Source organism: Sardina pilchardus, chromosome 7, assembly GCF_963854185.1.
Source record: "Sardina pilchardus chromosome 7, fSarPil1.1, whole genome shotgun sequence".
In the NCBI taxonomy this organism is placed as follows: domain Eukaryota; kingdom Metazoa; phylum Chordata; class Actinopteri; order Clupeiformes; family Clupeidae; genus Sardina; species Sardina pilchardus.
Window position 1 is genome coordinate 29904194 of NC_085000.1, and position 11494 is coordinate 29915687.

General features: G+C 45.4%; 2 protein-coding genes across 3 annotated transcripts in view; both read left to right on the forward strand.

Moving 5' to 3' along the window:
* Positions 1–1774: 1774 nt before the first annotated feature.
* LOC134087900 (aquaporin-4) lies at positions 1775–4827 on the forward strand. The gene is made up of 6 exons (XM_062541735.1): positions 1775–1789; positions 2489–2683; positions 3248–3409; positions 3549–3713; positions 4018–4098; positions 4612–4827. Exons 1-6 carry the CDS (start codon positions 1775–1777, stop codon positions 4825–4827), a joined length of 834 nt encoding a protein of 277 aa, XP_062397719.1.
* Positions 4828–9199: 4372 nt separating this feature from the next.
* Positions 9200–11494, forward strand: part of mipb (major intrinsic protein of lens fiber b) — a 5109-nt gene continuing 2814 nt past the window's right edge. The window contains exons 1-5 of one of the 2 annotated variants that reach the window (XM_062541737.1): positions 9200–9269; positions 9693–9774; positions 10106–10470; positions 11058–11222; positions 11364–11444. In XM_062541737.1, the coding sequence (XP_062397721.1) occupies positions 10111–10470; positions 11058–11222; positions 11364–11444 (606 nt within the window). In that variant the 5' untranslated portion in view covers positions 9200–9269; positions 9693–9774; positions 10106–10110. Of the gene's footprint in view, positions 9775–10105; positions 10471–11057; positions 11223–11363; positions 11445–11494 lie in introns of both variants that reach the window. The other variant, XM_062541736.1, reaches the window with a different exon arrangement.

The following is an 11494-nucleotide window of genomic DNA, read 5'->3' on the forward strand; positions in this document are numbered from 1 at the left end:
CGGAAAACTCCCCACGCCAGCGGGTTTCCGCTCCGTCAGGGCCCTCACCACGGAGGGCGGGGGGGTGAGGTGAGGGGGACTGGGTGGAGAGGGGGAGTCGGCTTACCCTCACAAAAGGGGGGATCACAGGCCCAGTCCTGCGCTGGGAGGGAGTGTAATCCAGCCCATTATGAGGTGTGCTTATGGACCCCCTAACCAGTTTGTTCTGGACCTGGCCAGGCCGTGTGCGGTGGTCAATCTCTGTGGTTTACCATTTGGTGCATACATGGCCCAGTCTGTCTCCCTGCTCTCCTGTCTCCAAACACATGTACACACACATAGACCCTCTTGCAGATACGTATAGCATGTTTACATTCTCCTCTGACGCAGGGGGTATCATTATTATGATCATTTTGTTTGATCTAAAGCTCCTTTACCGTGCACCCTCTTTCCCCCTAGGCCGAGAGCCTTTCCTCTCACCTCCCTTTGTCCATCTCATTAGGTGGATAATTGGGTGATTTCCTGGCAACACCACTGAAAAACCATTCACTCAAGCTAATTTACAGACAGAACCAGACAGCTGTGTCAACTTGAGTATTATCGATGTATCAGGCTTAAAATACGTAAAAGTTAGAAGAAATTAAGCTTTCTGAAGATAAAGACATGTTTCCTTCATCAAAGTAGTTCAGTGATTACTATCAGACTTCTACTAACTGATTGCAGCCCATTGAAAACATGCTGACGTCATAACAATTTGCTTCTCTTGTTGTCTTCAGACAAGATGTTGTCAAGCAAGAGACACGTTTCGCAGGTCATAGACTCAGAGAACCACTTGGCCCATCACTAACAAGAGTAAAGGTGACTCAAGAGAATGCGCTCAATCCCAACATGATGTTTATTCCATCTAAACTGCACCATCACAAAAGGTGTCATGGCAACAGCATTGCGCCAGAGAGGCAGTCTCCATGGCGATGCGAGCAGCGGCACACAAGTGGGCAGATGAAAGGGAAGAGAGAGGATGAGGAACGCGGAGATGCTGCTAGAAGCGGGGGGATCAGACAGGACTGCTCGTCTTTTTCATGCCACAACGCATTTAGCTCCATTTTTTTTAGTTCTTTTGCTAAAAAGACTTTTTCATTGCCCTGTGCAAAGGCCCAGTGCTCCTCATTACCTCAGCCCTGTGTCTTTCCTGCCTTTCATCCTCCTCTGATCTCTACACTGTCATCTCAATCCTCATGGATTTGGACAAATTTGGTTTTCAAAAAAGTTACTTTATGTTGAAGTGAAAGTCAAGCCCATATAATCCTTCCCCTGGTGACCTGTTGGTCCTGTGTTTTTTCGTTTGTTTACTTGTCAGCAATCCAACTACAGTATGCCACACTCAATGCCAGGTGTACTTGACAAATCCACAGGGATTATGAGAAGACAACTCACTTGTATTAGTTTGCCATCTCCGATTTTCACCTGACATTCACTTAGGTTTTTTTAAAAAAATGTTTTAATGATTATTATTTTAAAGAAAATGCACCATGACTACATACCTGAAACACTGAGGGGTACACACACAGGTGGTATGTCTGAAAACAGTCTAACACAAAGAGAGGGAGAGAGGGATATGTGGTCAGGCAGATGGAGGAGGGACACATTTGGGAGGACCTCCTGGAGGCTCCTTCAGTGGAATTAATGAGCATGCGAGTGATAAGCGCCCAGCGCCCCCAGCCCCCCGGCCCTCAGACGGACACGGGGACGGCCAGCTCCACACCGCGTGCCCGCCGCTCTCAGACACACACTCAACATGACACTTCAGGAGGTAAGGACAGAATCACGCAGAATCCGACATCACTTCTAGGCATACAGAAAAGATAGAAGGGGAGAGGTGAATTGGGAAACGTAATGGATTGATACTGAGAGAGATTTGCCATCTTATTGTTGAGGGATAAGCGATGGCAATGTGTTTAAAATACTGATAGAAGTTCAGTTCAGTACATTTGTAATTTTATGTTCACTGTGTTTATGTTTTGAGTTGGAAGATTGCTGTGTGTTTGAATTATGTTCTGGGCATCAGTTAGTTGTTGTGCCTTGTTCTCATCATTGGACCACTCTTCCTTTCATTGTGCACTTCTTTTCATAAACATTTTTGAGTAAGTTACCAATGATCATGGGAAAGAAACCACACCAAACACTTGTGGTTATTACTGTATGTATGCTTCAATCTTGCATGTATTGTATGTGATTGAGAGACCTTGAGTGTGAAGACAGAATGGGAGTTACGTATTTCCAGCTATCTGTCCGTTACATTTTACTAATTGTAAAAGTTAAGTCTCCTAGGAGCATTTTGAGTTTCCCACATTCAGGGGGAAATTGTAGGGTAGCACCCAATGAGACTGCCGCGCTACACATTAGTGCTAGTTAGGGAGGTTCCCCTTTTTCACTGTGAAACGCTTTGGGTACCTTAATGTAGCGGTATATGAATGCAAGTTGTTTTTGTTGTTGTGGACCCTGCTCTCAGGAGCTGCGGAGTCGTCAATTCTGGCGGGCCACAGTCGCGGAGGTGCTGGGTACGCTGGTGTTTGTGTCGGCAGTGCTTGGCTCCTCTATGCCAGGGCCAGAGGGCAGTGACGTGGGGCCTCTGTACCCTGCGCTGGCAGCGGGCATGGTGGCGGTAGGCCTGGGACACTGCTTCGGGGAGATCAGTGGAGCCCAGGTAAGGTGGATGCAAATAACCTACATAACAGACAAAACTGGAGTTCATGTCAACCCTTTCTCCTCTTTTTTGAGCATGTGCATATGTGTGTGTGTGTGTGTGTGTGTGTGTGTGTGTGTGTGTGTGTGTGTGTGTGTGTGTGTGTGTGTGTGTGTGTGTGTGTGTGTGAGAGAGAGTACAGGCATGAAGACAGGCTTGCTAAGAAGGCACTGTTGGACTCAGAAAAAGTGCCCATATAATAGTTTAAAGTGACCTTACAGAACCTGTATGTGTGCGAAATAGTGATACAGAGTTCTTTATATAAAAGCGACCTCGCAATGAGCCCCAGTCTAGAGGTTTGTCAGGTTTAAAAGACCTGCACTGAACAACAGGCCTTACAGTAAAGTGAGTTACGTTGAGGTCATGACAACAAAGTCCAGACGCAAGGTGTACATGATTGATTTAGATTACAGTGATTCTCTGCTGTGTATAAGATTACAGATGTCAAAAGAGGCTTGCGCCTCTGTATCACCAAAAATGATAAAAAATAATAACTTTCACTCCTTGTTTTGCACCTGTGCTCAGGTAAACCCTGCGGTCACTCTGGCTTTCCTGGCCACCAGGCGCCTGGAGGCTCTGAGAGCACTTGTGTACGTAGCGGCCCAATGCCTGGGAGCCACTCTGGGCACCGGGATCCTCTACCTGGCCCTGCCGCAGAAGTCCACCGCAGACTCCTTCGCCAACAAGGTCAGACACCATGGTTGGACCACAGACATAGAAACATCTCCCTGACATCGACATAGAAATGATTATATGAACAATTATGATTTGGTTTATGCAAGTTATCCGGCTGACTCTATACGCTGCTGGTGGTACTACTACTCAGGTGCCCATGGAGGTGAACGCAGGCCAGGCGCTGGGGATGGAGATGCTGGCCACCTTCCAGCTGGTCTTCACCATCTTCTCCGTGGAGGACCAGCGGCGGCGGGAGGGGGCTGAGCCAGGGAACCTGGCCATCGGCTTCTCACTGAGCGCAGGGATCTTTACAGCAGTGAGAGCCACGCAGATGTGCTTTTAGAAGATACCACATACATTTGCTACTGTAGTTCTCTCTCTCTCTCTCTCTCTCTCTGCCTCTCTCTCATTTTCTCTCTCTCTCTCTCTCTCTCTCTCTCTCTCTCTCTCTCTCTCTCTCTCTCTCTCTCTCTTTCCCTCTATGTCAATTTCAACTTTATTGGCATGGCAATTTCGTTTACAATAGCAATGGTAATAATAGTAATGATAATAATAAAATAGTAATAATAGTGAAATACTAATCCTCTCTCTCTCTCTCTCTCTCTCTCTCTCTCTCTAAGGGTCGCCTCTCAGGGGGCAGCATGAATCCTGCCAGGACGCTGGGCCCCGCCATCATCACTGGAGTCTGGGAGCACCACTGGGCAAGTTTACATGTCTCATATCAAAGTCTCCGCACAATTCTGAGTAAATGCATTTAGTGCATTTAGTCTGCCACTCATTGAAGTATTTTTTTTATTAACTTATATTAACCCCTTTGGTTATTTATAAATCATTCCCTTCCCAGAGTAAAATGTCAACATCAGTTCAAGCAAAATTAAGCACATGCTGCGTCATGTTTTTATTAACTACATTCTGAGGAAGTCATGGGGCTTGAAATGTCACTGCAAATAATAATAATAATAATAATAATAATAATATTAATAATAATAATAATAATAAAACACCTTAAATGGGAGCTCCTAGGTGTGCGGATCAACTCTTATTCCTGTGTACTAATGTACATTAGATCCTACACCCATCCAAATGGCCTTTGGTATGTACATGGCCTCATCGTGTCACCAAATAATCTGAGCAATCTTGCCACTGTACATCTCACATTTCCTTTGCTACCCCACACATTTTATTTGAGTGTTTATTGGTCCCACTCTTCACAGGTGTACTGGATTGGGCCGGTGTTAGGCGCCATCCTGGCTGGCGTGTCCCACGAGTTCTTCTTTGCTCAAAGCGCGTCCAGACAGAAGCTGGTGGCGTGTCTGACATGCAAGGACATCGAGATGGTGGAGACCGCCAGCGTCTCCCGCTCCTCCCTCTCGACTGTCACGCAGACGGCCATGAGGGCCAAGCAGGCCCACAAGTCTGAGCACAGCTGAACTAGGGATGGCGAAAACTACTAATTTTCTTGACCGACCACCGAGCCTCATTAGCCGGTTGAAACCGGTTAACCGATTCGTTTAAAATATTATACGCTATTTGAAATAACAGCCACGCAGTTTTGCAACTCTGTCGCATCTCTCTGTCCCCCGCTCACACACACAGCCCCGGCGGCGGCGCCGCACTTTCACTCACGTCACTGTTTTTAAAATCCCCTAGAGCGCGAAACATGAGTCCCGCAAACCAAGGAGCTTGTAAATAAGTGGAGGACAAATGGCTCCTTCGTTTCGAAATGGTTTGGGTACAAGGTGATCGCGTTGCAAATAAAGGCGTTTGTCTAGCGTTAGAAGCACATTTGAAACTGAAATTGCCGCGGCTCACTTAAGAAAATGACAGCTCCGAGGAGACGCCGCTATAGTTTGGGGAAGTAGGCCTACTAACAATAATAAAGAAAGATGATCATCATTACCTTATCTGTTACCATTGCTGACCCTTCCTGACCCTTCCTGAAATGTAGATGTAATGTGTTTCCAAATCTAAGCCCATCTTATGCGGAAAGTTGCTGCAACACGATAAAAAACAATGGATAAAACGGGCACCTCCAGATTGCAAAAGACGCACCGGCCAAGGCATGCGTGCGAATGTTTTTATTGGTTTATTAAGTAGCCTACAAGCAGGCGAGTTATTACAAATTGAGTGTGAGGGATAATTTGTTAACTTCACGCAAAAAAGACCTTGGAATGAGATGGCTAGCTGTAGTAGCGTTTAGTCCACTGTCTATAATAATAGCCTAATTTAGAGATCGTTTTTTTTTTTTTTTTAACCGACTAGCGACAACTTTGATCGGCTAACGTGGATACGGTCAACCATCGGTCAAACAGTCACCGGTTAACATCCCTAAGCTGAACTGACAGCCCCAGAAAGAGAGAAAGAGAGAGAGAAAAAGTGAATGAGTGAAAGAGAGAGGTGTGTATGCATATCTGTGTATGCATATATTGCAGTGTCTTAGTATGTCTGCAAACTCTTTTCAACAATTCAGTATTCTATAGATATGGGAAAATGGAATAGCAACATTTGCATACACAAGTATTATAAAATGGTTATTAAAAATAAAAATCCAGCAAGTATTCTGTAGTAATGTGAAGAGAAAGTGTTCAAAAAAAATGTCCTACTCCTTATCTTCAGATGAATTATGACAAAAAGACTCTGCAGTGACCTCATGGAGAGCTAATTAGCCTAGTAACTGATTTAGCTAATTAACGATCAGATTTATTAATATGGGTCATGTACAAATGCTTTTTTTTAATGTTATATTCACGTTATGCCATGAATATGTGTTCATTTTATTGGACACATGGACAGTGTTGTTTATCCTGTTGTTGTTTTTGCACAACTGATCAGTCAATGAAGATTTGGTCCTTTCTAAATGCTCTATATACTGTAAATACACCTTACCTTAACTTTAACTTTCTAAACCGCTTTTGGATTCTGACTAGCTGTCTAATGAAAAAAAAAAAATGTGTCTTATGTGTCCTGTATCTGGAATGTTTTTTTTTTTTTTTTTTTACAGTGATAATGATCAGGTCTATTTTTTATCTAGCACTATTGTATCATGTGATTTGCACATAATTATACCTGTCTTCTGTGTCACTGTTTTGTTTGGAAAATTGTCACTACACATATGACTCCACTGCATATTTGAATACTAAAATTAAAATACAAAGTTATTGTTAATATTCTGTTACTGTATTTGTTCTAATTGTTTTTATCATTTAGACCATATGACTTTACTGTCAATATAATGGTAATGTCATTATAAACTGTCAATTTGAATGTTATTGTAATTTTTATTGATGTCATTGTAAGTCGCTTTGGATAAAAGCGCCTGCTAAGTCCCATAACCATAACCATAAACAATGGTGCACCTGTGTATTTGAATAGCGGAATGATACACATGATACAGTCACATTTAAATGGACACTGCTGCTTTGTCAGTGGTCTTTCATCTTTTGAATGTGTCCAGCTGTGAGGAACTAGACGTCAGAGTAGCAGTGCAGGCTCCGTGTTCTTCCCTCTGTTCTACATTTCTTCGTGTCTCAAAGGAATCGGAGCGTATTCCTCACGCCTGTGTATTTACACAATTGCGCAAAGACACTGCTTCTCCCATTAACATGTACAGCGCATGCGTGCTCACGCTGAAAGCTCACCCATAGGCTAGGCACACACACACACGCACACACACACACACACACACACACACACAGCCATATGCATGCACAATCATGCGCACAAACAATAGCAGACAGCTCCCTTGTGCTGCCAGCATTTTGTTTTGTCCATGTGTGTGTGTGTACGCGTAGAGTGAGGTGCTCTTTCTTTTTTTACTCACTGGGTGTGTAGTATAATAGAAGCACAAACTGGTGAGCTAAGCGTTCTCCATTCAACATGTGCCCCAGCAACTCAGCTAGCCATGGATGGCCCCCTTGCATCCCCCCACCCCTCAGCACAACACACACACACACACACACACACACACACACACACACACACACACACACACACACACACACACACACACACACACACACACACACACACACACACACACACACAGCGAGAAAGAGAGACAGACACACACCAGCTATGGGGCTTTCCAGGGCTTCAGCAAAACCCCTCTGCCCCTCTACACCCTCTCCTCCCCCCATCCCTCCCCTTCAGTTGCACACACAATGCAAACCACTGGCTAATCAATTCCATCATGAAAAAATCACTATCACTCCAGAAGTTTAGCATGGAACTGATGGCCTTATGTTATAGCTTTGTGTTGAGTCGAGTCGGTATTGTCACGTGGACGATGGTGGAATTGGGTGGCATAGCTGTCTGGAAAGGTGAAAGTCAAAGCAAATAATACACATAATTCACATGCACACCTTGAACTTGAGCGTTGATATGTTTTACTAAACAAAAAACTGTCTGGGCACAGCTGGGTCTATTGACCTTGACCTGGCAGAGCAGACTTTTGAAGAAGGCATTTACTTTTCAAGAGAGGCAGTTAACTTCATTCATCATCTTTGGAGGGGCATACCATGCTCAAGCTAAAGATGCTATTTCTTTATCTCACATGACTGCCTTAGGTCTATTCGGTTCGGTTTTTATTTTGTTTCTTTTCACATCATGTCACTTGAAGACTCCCATTTTTTACATGTCAGAACATTCTTAATAACCTGAAAATTAAGCTATCTTGCTCCATTTGTTTCCGTTATTCAAATTCTAACGGGGAGAATTCTAAATGATTTCTGCATGTCTTCCATGCTACGTTTCTATTGAATCACCTAAAAGTTGAGAAAACAACAGATTAGAACATGTTGTTGGAAATAAATGCTGTTGCGGAACAATGCTTTGACCCTGTCAGACATTTTGACCCCAGTTTCCTCTGCCTGTTGGTTCAAGGTTCTTCCGTAGGGGCCCCACATGACGTACTATGTGTGAAGAGCATGGCATTGTGTTTGTGTATGCCTGTGTGTAAGCATGTGTATGTAGACTTGATGTCCCTTGCTGATAGGTGTCAGATATGAGCGGTGTGTGTGTGTGTGAGACCATGTTGGTGTTAGCATGACCATGTCAGCGCTTTCCCCCTCCACTATAGGAAGAAGCCCGCCATAATAGCTGTGATTGATTGCATCATGTATTGGCACGTTTCTCCAGATGTGATTGGATGGAGAGCTGTCCGTCCCAAGTGAAGAGATACAGGTGACAGGTGCCACAGGGCGTGTGAAATTTTCTCTTCACAGTAAAATCGACACCGTCAACTCACTCAATCACACAATCAATCAAATCAGTCAATCCACATACAGTATAACATTGATGTTTGATTGCTTATTTCATTTGTGGAAATGCCCTGGGAATGTCCACAGTGAGAACCAAGTTCAATGCTGACCAGAGTTGCAAACATTGAACCCAGCAATTCCATTATGATCTGAACCATATCATCAATCGCCAGGTCAAACAATACACAATTGTATCAAGGATCCAGAAAAAGGCCCATCATAACAAAGTCATCACATTGACTGTAAACCTCATTTAACACGCTCAGTCAAATCTATCGTTTGATGTAAATGATCTAGAGATCCCACCCCGACCCCCTTTCTCTCTCTCTCTCTCTCTCTCTCTCTTACACACACACACAGTCTCTCTCTCTCTCCCTCTCTCTCTCTCTTTCGCTCTCTATCGCTTCCTTTTTCTGTCTAATGTGTGTGGTTCAGGGGGACTATTTGTTTGGTTTGAGAGGTCTCTCTCGCCTCACACCCCCGGCCTGCCCCCTTCCCCGAGCCCCAGCCTGCGGAGGAGGGGATTATGGCGTCACGCCGGGGCCCCTGGGGGGTGTTATAAATGCCCCCGGCGGCCCCTGAGCGCTCTGTCAGAGAGGCTGAATGCCACGTCGGTAGGATATGCTTCACACCCCTTTATTCGTGTCTTTCCATTAGCGCAGGCCCCCCCACCCTCGTAGCCTAGCGTTTAGCATCGATGTTTGGGTCCCCCTGACAGGAGGCCCTTCAGACACCCAGCTAAGACGCACAGAGAAAAACACTCCCAAAAACACGCACACATAGACACACACGCACACACTCAGCAGCACCTACGTATCCACACATACGTACACACACACACACACACACACACACGCACAAGGCACACCTATGTCTCTATGACAGTGGCGGTGCGGTGTGGTGCGGTGCCTACTCAAGCAGGGTTAAGTGAGCTGACCAGTGGTTGGCTGAACGCGTGACGGGATACCCCGGCCTACGGCGACATCCACATAGACACCTCGGTTATTTTTTTCCCCTCCATTCTCTTTCTTCCCCAGAGCGGACGCTCGTTGCTCTCTCTCTCTCGTGCCTGCTCCAGTGTCTCCATTTTTTGTTCAACTTTGCCAGGAACTAAGTGAGGTAAGCGAAAACGTGTGACCTCATCAATCCAGTAGCACTTGTGTTACTTTTAGAACTTCACTGTGATACTAATAATCTGCTGAAGTGTGTTTGGGTGTGTGTGTGCATTTGTGTGTGTGTGTGTGTGTGTGTGTGTTTGTGTATGGTTTTGCATGTGTTTTTGCATCTGTCTGTCCGTCTGCATGTGTGTGTGTGTGTGTGTTTGTGTGTGTGTGTGTGTGTGTGTGTGTGTGTGAGAGAGAGAGAGTGAGTGTGTGTGTGTGAGTGAGTGTGTGTGTGTGTACATAGTTGCCATTGTTAACGGTCACTCTCCGGCTGTCCTCCTCTGCAGCAATCATGTGGGAGTTCCGGTCCATGATGTTTTGGCGGGCGGTCTTCGCCGAGTTCTTCGGCACCATGTTCTTTGTGTTCTTCGGCATGGGCGCGGCCCTGCGCTGGACCAGCGGGCCCTACCACGTCTTCCACACGGCGCTCTGCTTCGGCTTCGCCGCCGCCACGCTCATCCAGTCCATAGGCCACATCAGCGGCGGACACATCAACCCGGCCGTCACCTTCGCCTACCTGGTGGGCTCCCAGATGTCCCTGTTCCGCGCCGTCTTCTACTGGTGCGCCCAGTGCCTGGGTGCCTTGGCGGGCGCCGCCGTGCTCTACGGGGTCACACCCAATAACATGAGGGGCAACATGGCACTCAATACGGTAGGTGCAAAACAGTCCTGTAGTGTTGCTCAGTGGGTCAGCTGATGCTTCTGACTGACCCTCCTTTGCATACCCATCACAATGATAGGGTTAATTATCTAAATATATATATATCATATGTAAATTATATTATTTAAAGAAATTACTGCAATGGTCCATTACAAATTAACTTTATCTAGTAATCTTGTAAATAAGACTATGAAGGTAAGTCAATGACAAGAGGAGTCGCTATTGGTAAAGATGCATTTATGGTCTACTTTTTTTAGATGTTTTTTGATGAGGGTTGTTGATGAGTGTGAATTTTATTTAGTCAGATTGGTGTGATTGGTTTCTATTAGAACTGCTCTAACATGTTGACCTCCATCCTCTTCATTACTGTGGTCCTATTTGTGTCTGGTATGTGTTTTGTGGTGTTGTCTGTGTGTGTGTGTGTTTGTGTGTGTGTGTGTGTGTGTGTGTGTGTGTGTGTGTGTGTGTGTGTGTGTGTGTGTGTGTGTGTGTGTGTGTGTGTGTGTGTTCACATGTATGTGTATGTGTGTGAATGTGTGTCTGTGGTCCTCGTGCCCGCTCCCGTTGCCCTGGCGCAGCTCCAGCCTGGCATCAGCCTGGGCATGGCCACCACAGTGGAGGTGTTCCTCACCATGCAGCTGGTGGTCTGCATCTTCTCTGTGACCGACGACCGGAGGAACGGACGCATGGGCTCCGCCGCCCTGGCCATTGGCTTCTCCGTCACCATGGGCCACCTCATGGGGGTAAGTTACACACACACACACACACACACACACACACAGTTTTGTTCCTGTTTCTACTGAGGTCTGAAATGTCATGTTTGATTTCCTTGATGAATTATGAACTTTATTCATATTTAGTATGGTTGCCTTTGTTTGTTTCAGATGTATTACACTGGAGCTGGCATGAATCCGGCCAGGTCTTTCGCCCCTGCTGTCCTTATGAGGAATTTCATCAACCACTGGGTAAGACAAAGCATAATATAAAGATAATAAAATAATAAAATAATAAAATA

Coding starts and splice junctions, on each gene's coding strand:
- LOC134087900 (XM_062541735.1), top strand. Junction 2,684..3,247: donor GGGAGATCAGTGGAGCCCAG/GTAAGGTGGATG, acceptor ACCTGTGCTCAG/GTAAACCCTGCGGTCACTCT. Junction 4,099..4,611: donor GAGTCTGGGAGCACCACTGG/GCAAGTTTACAT, acceptor CACTCTTCACAG/GTGTACTGGATTGGGCCGGT.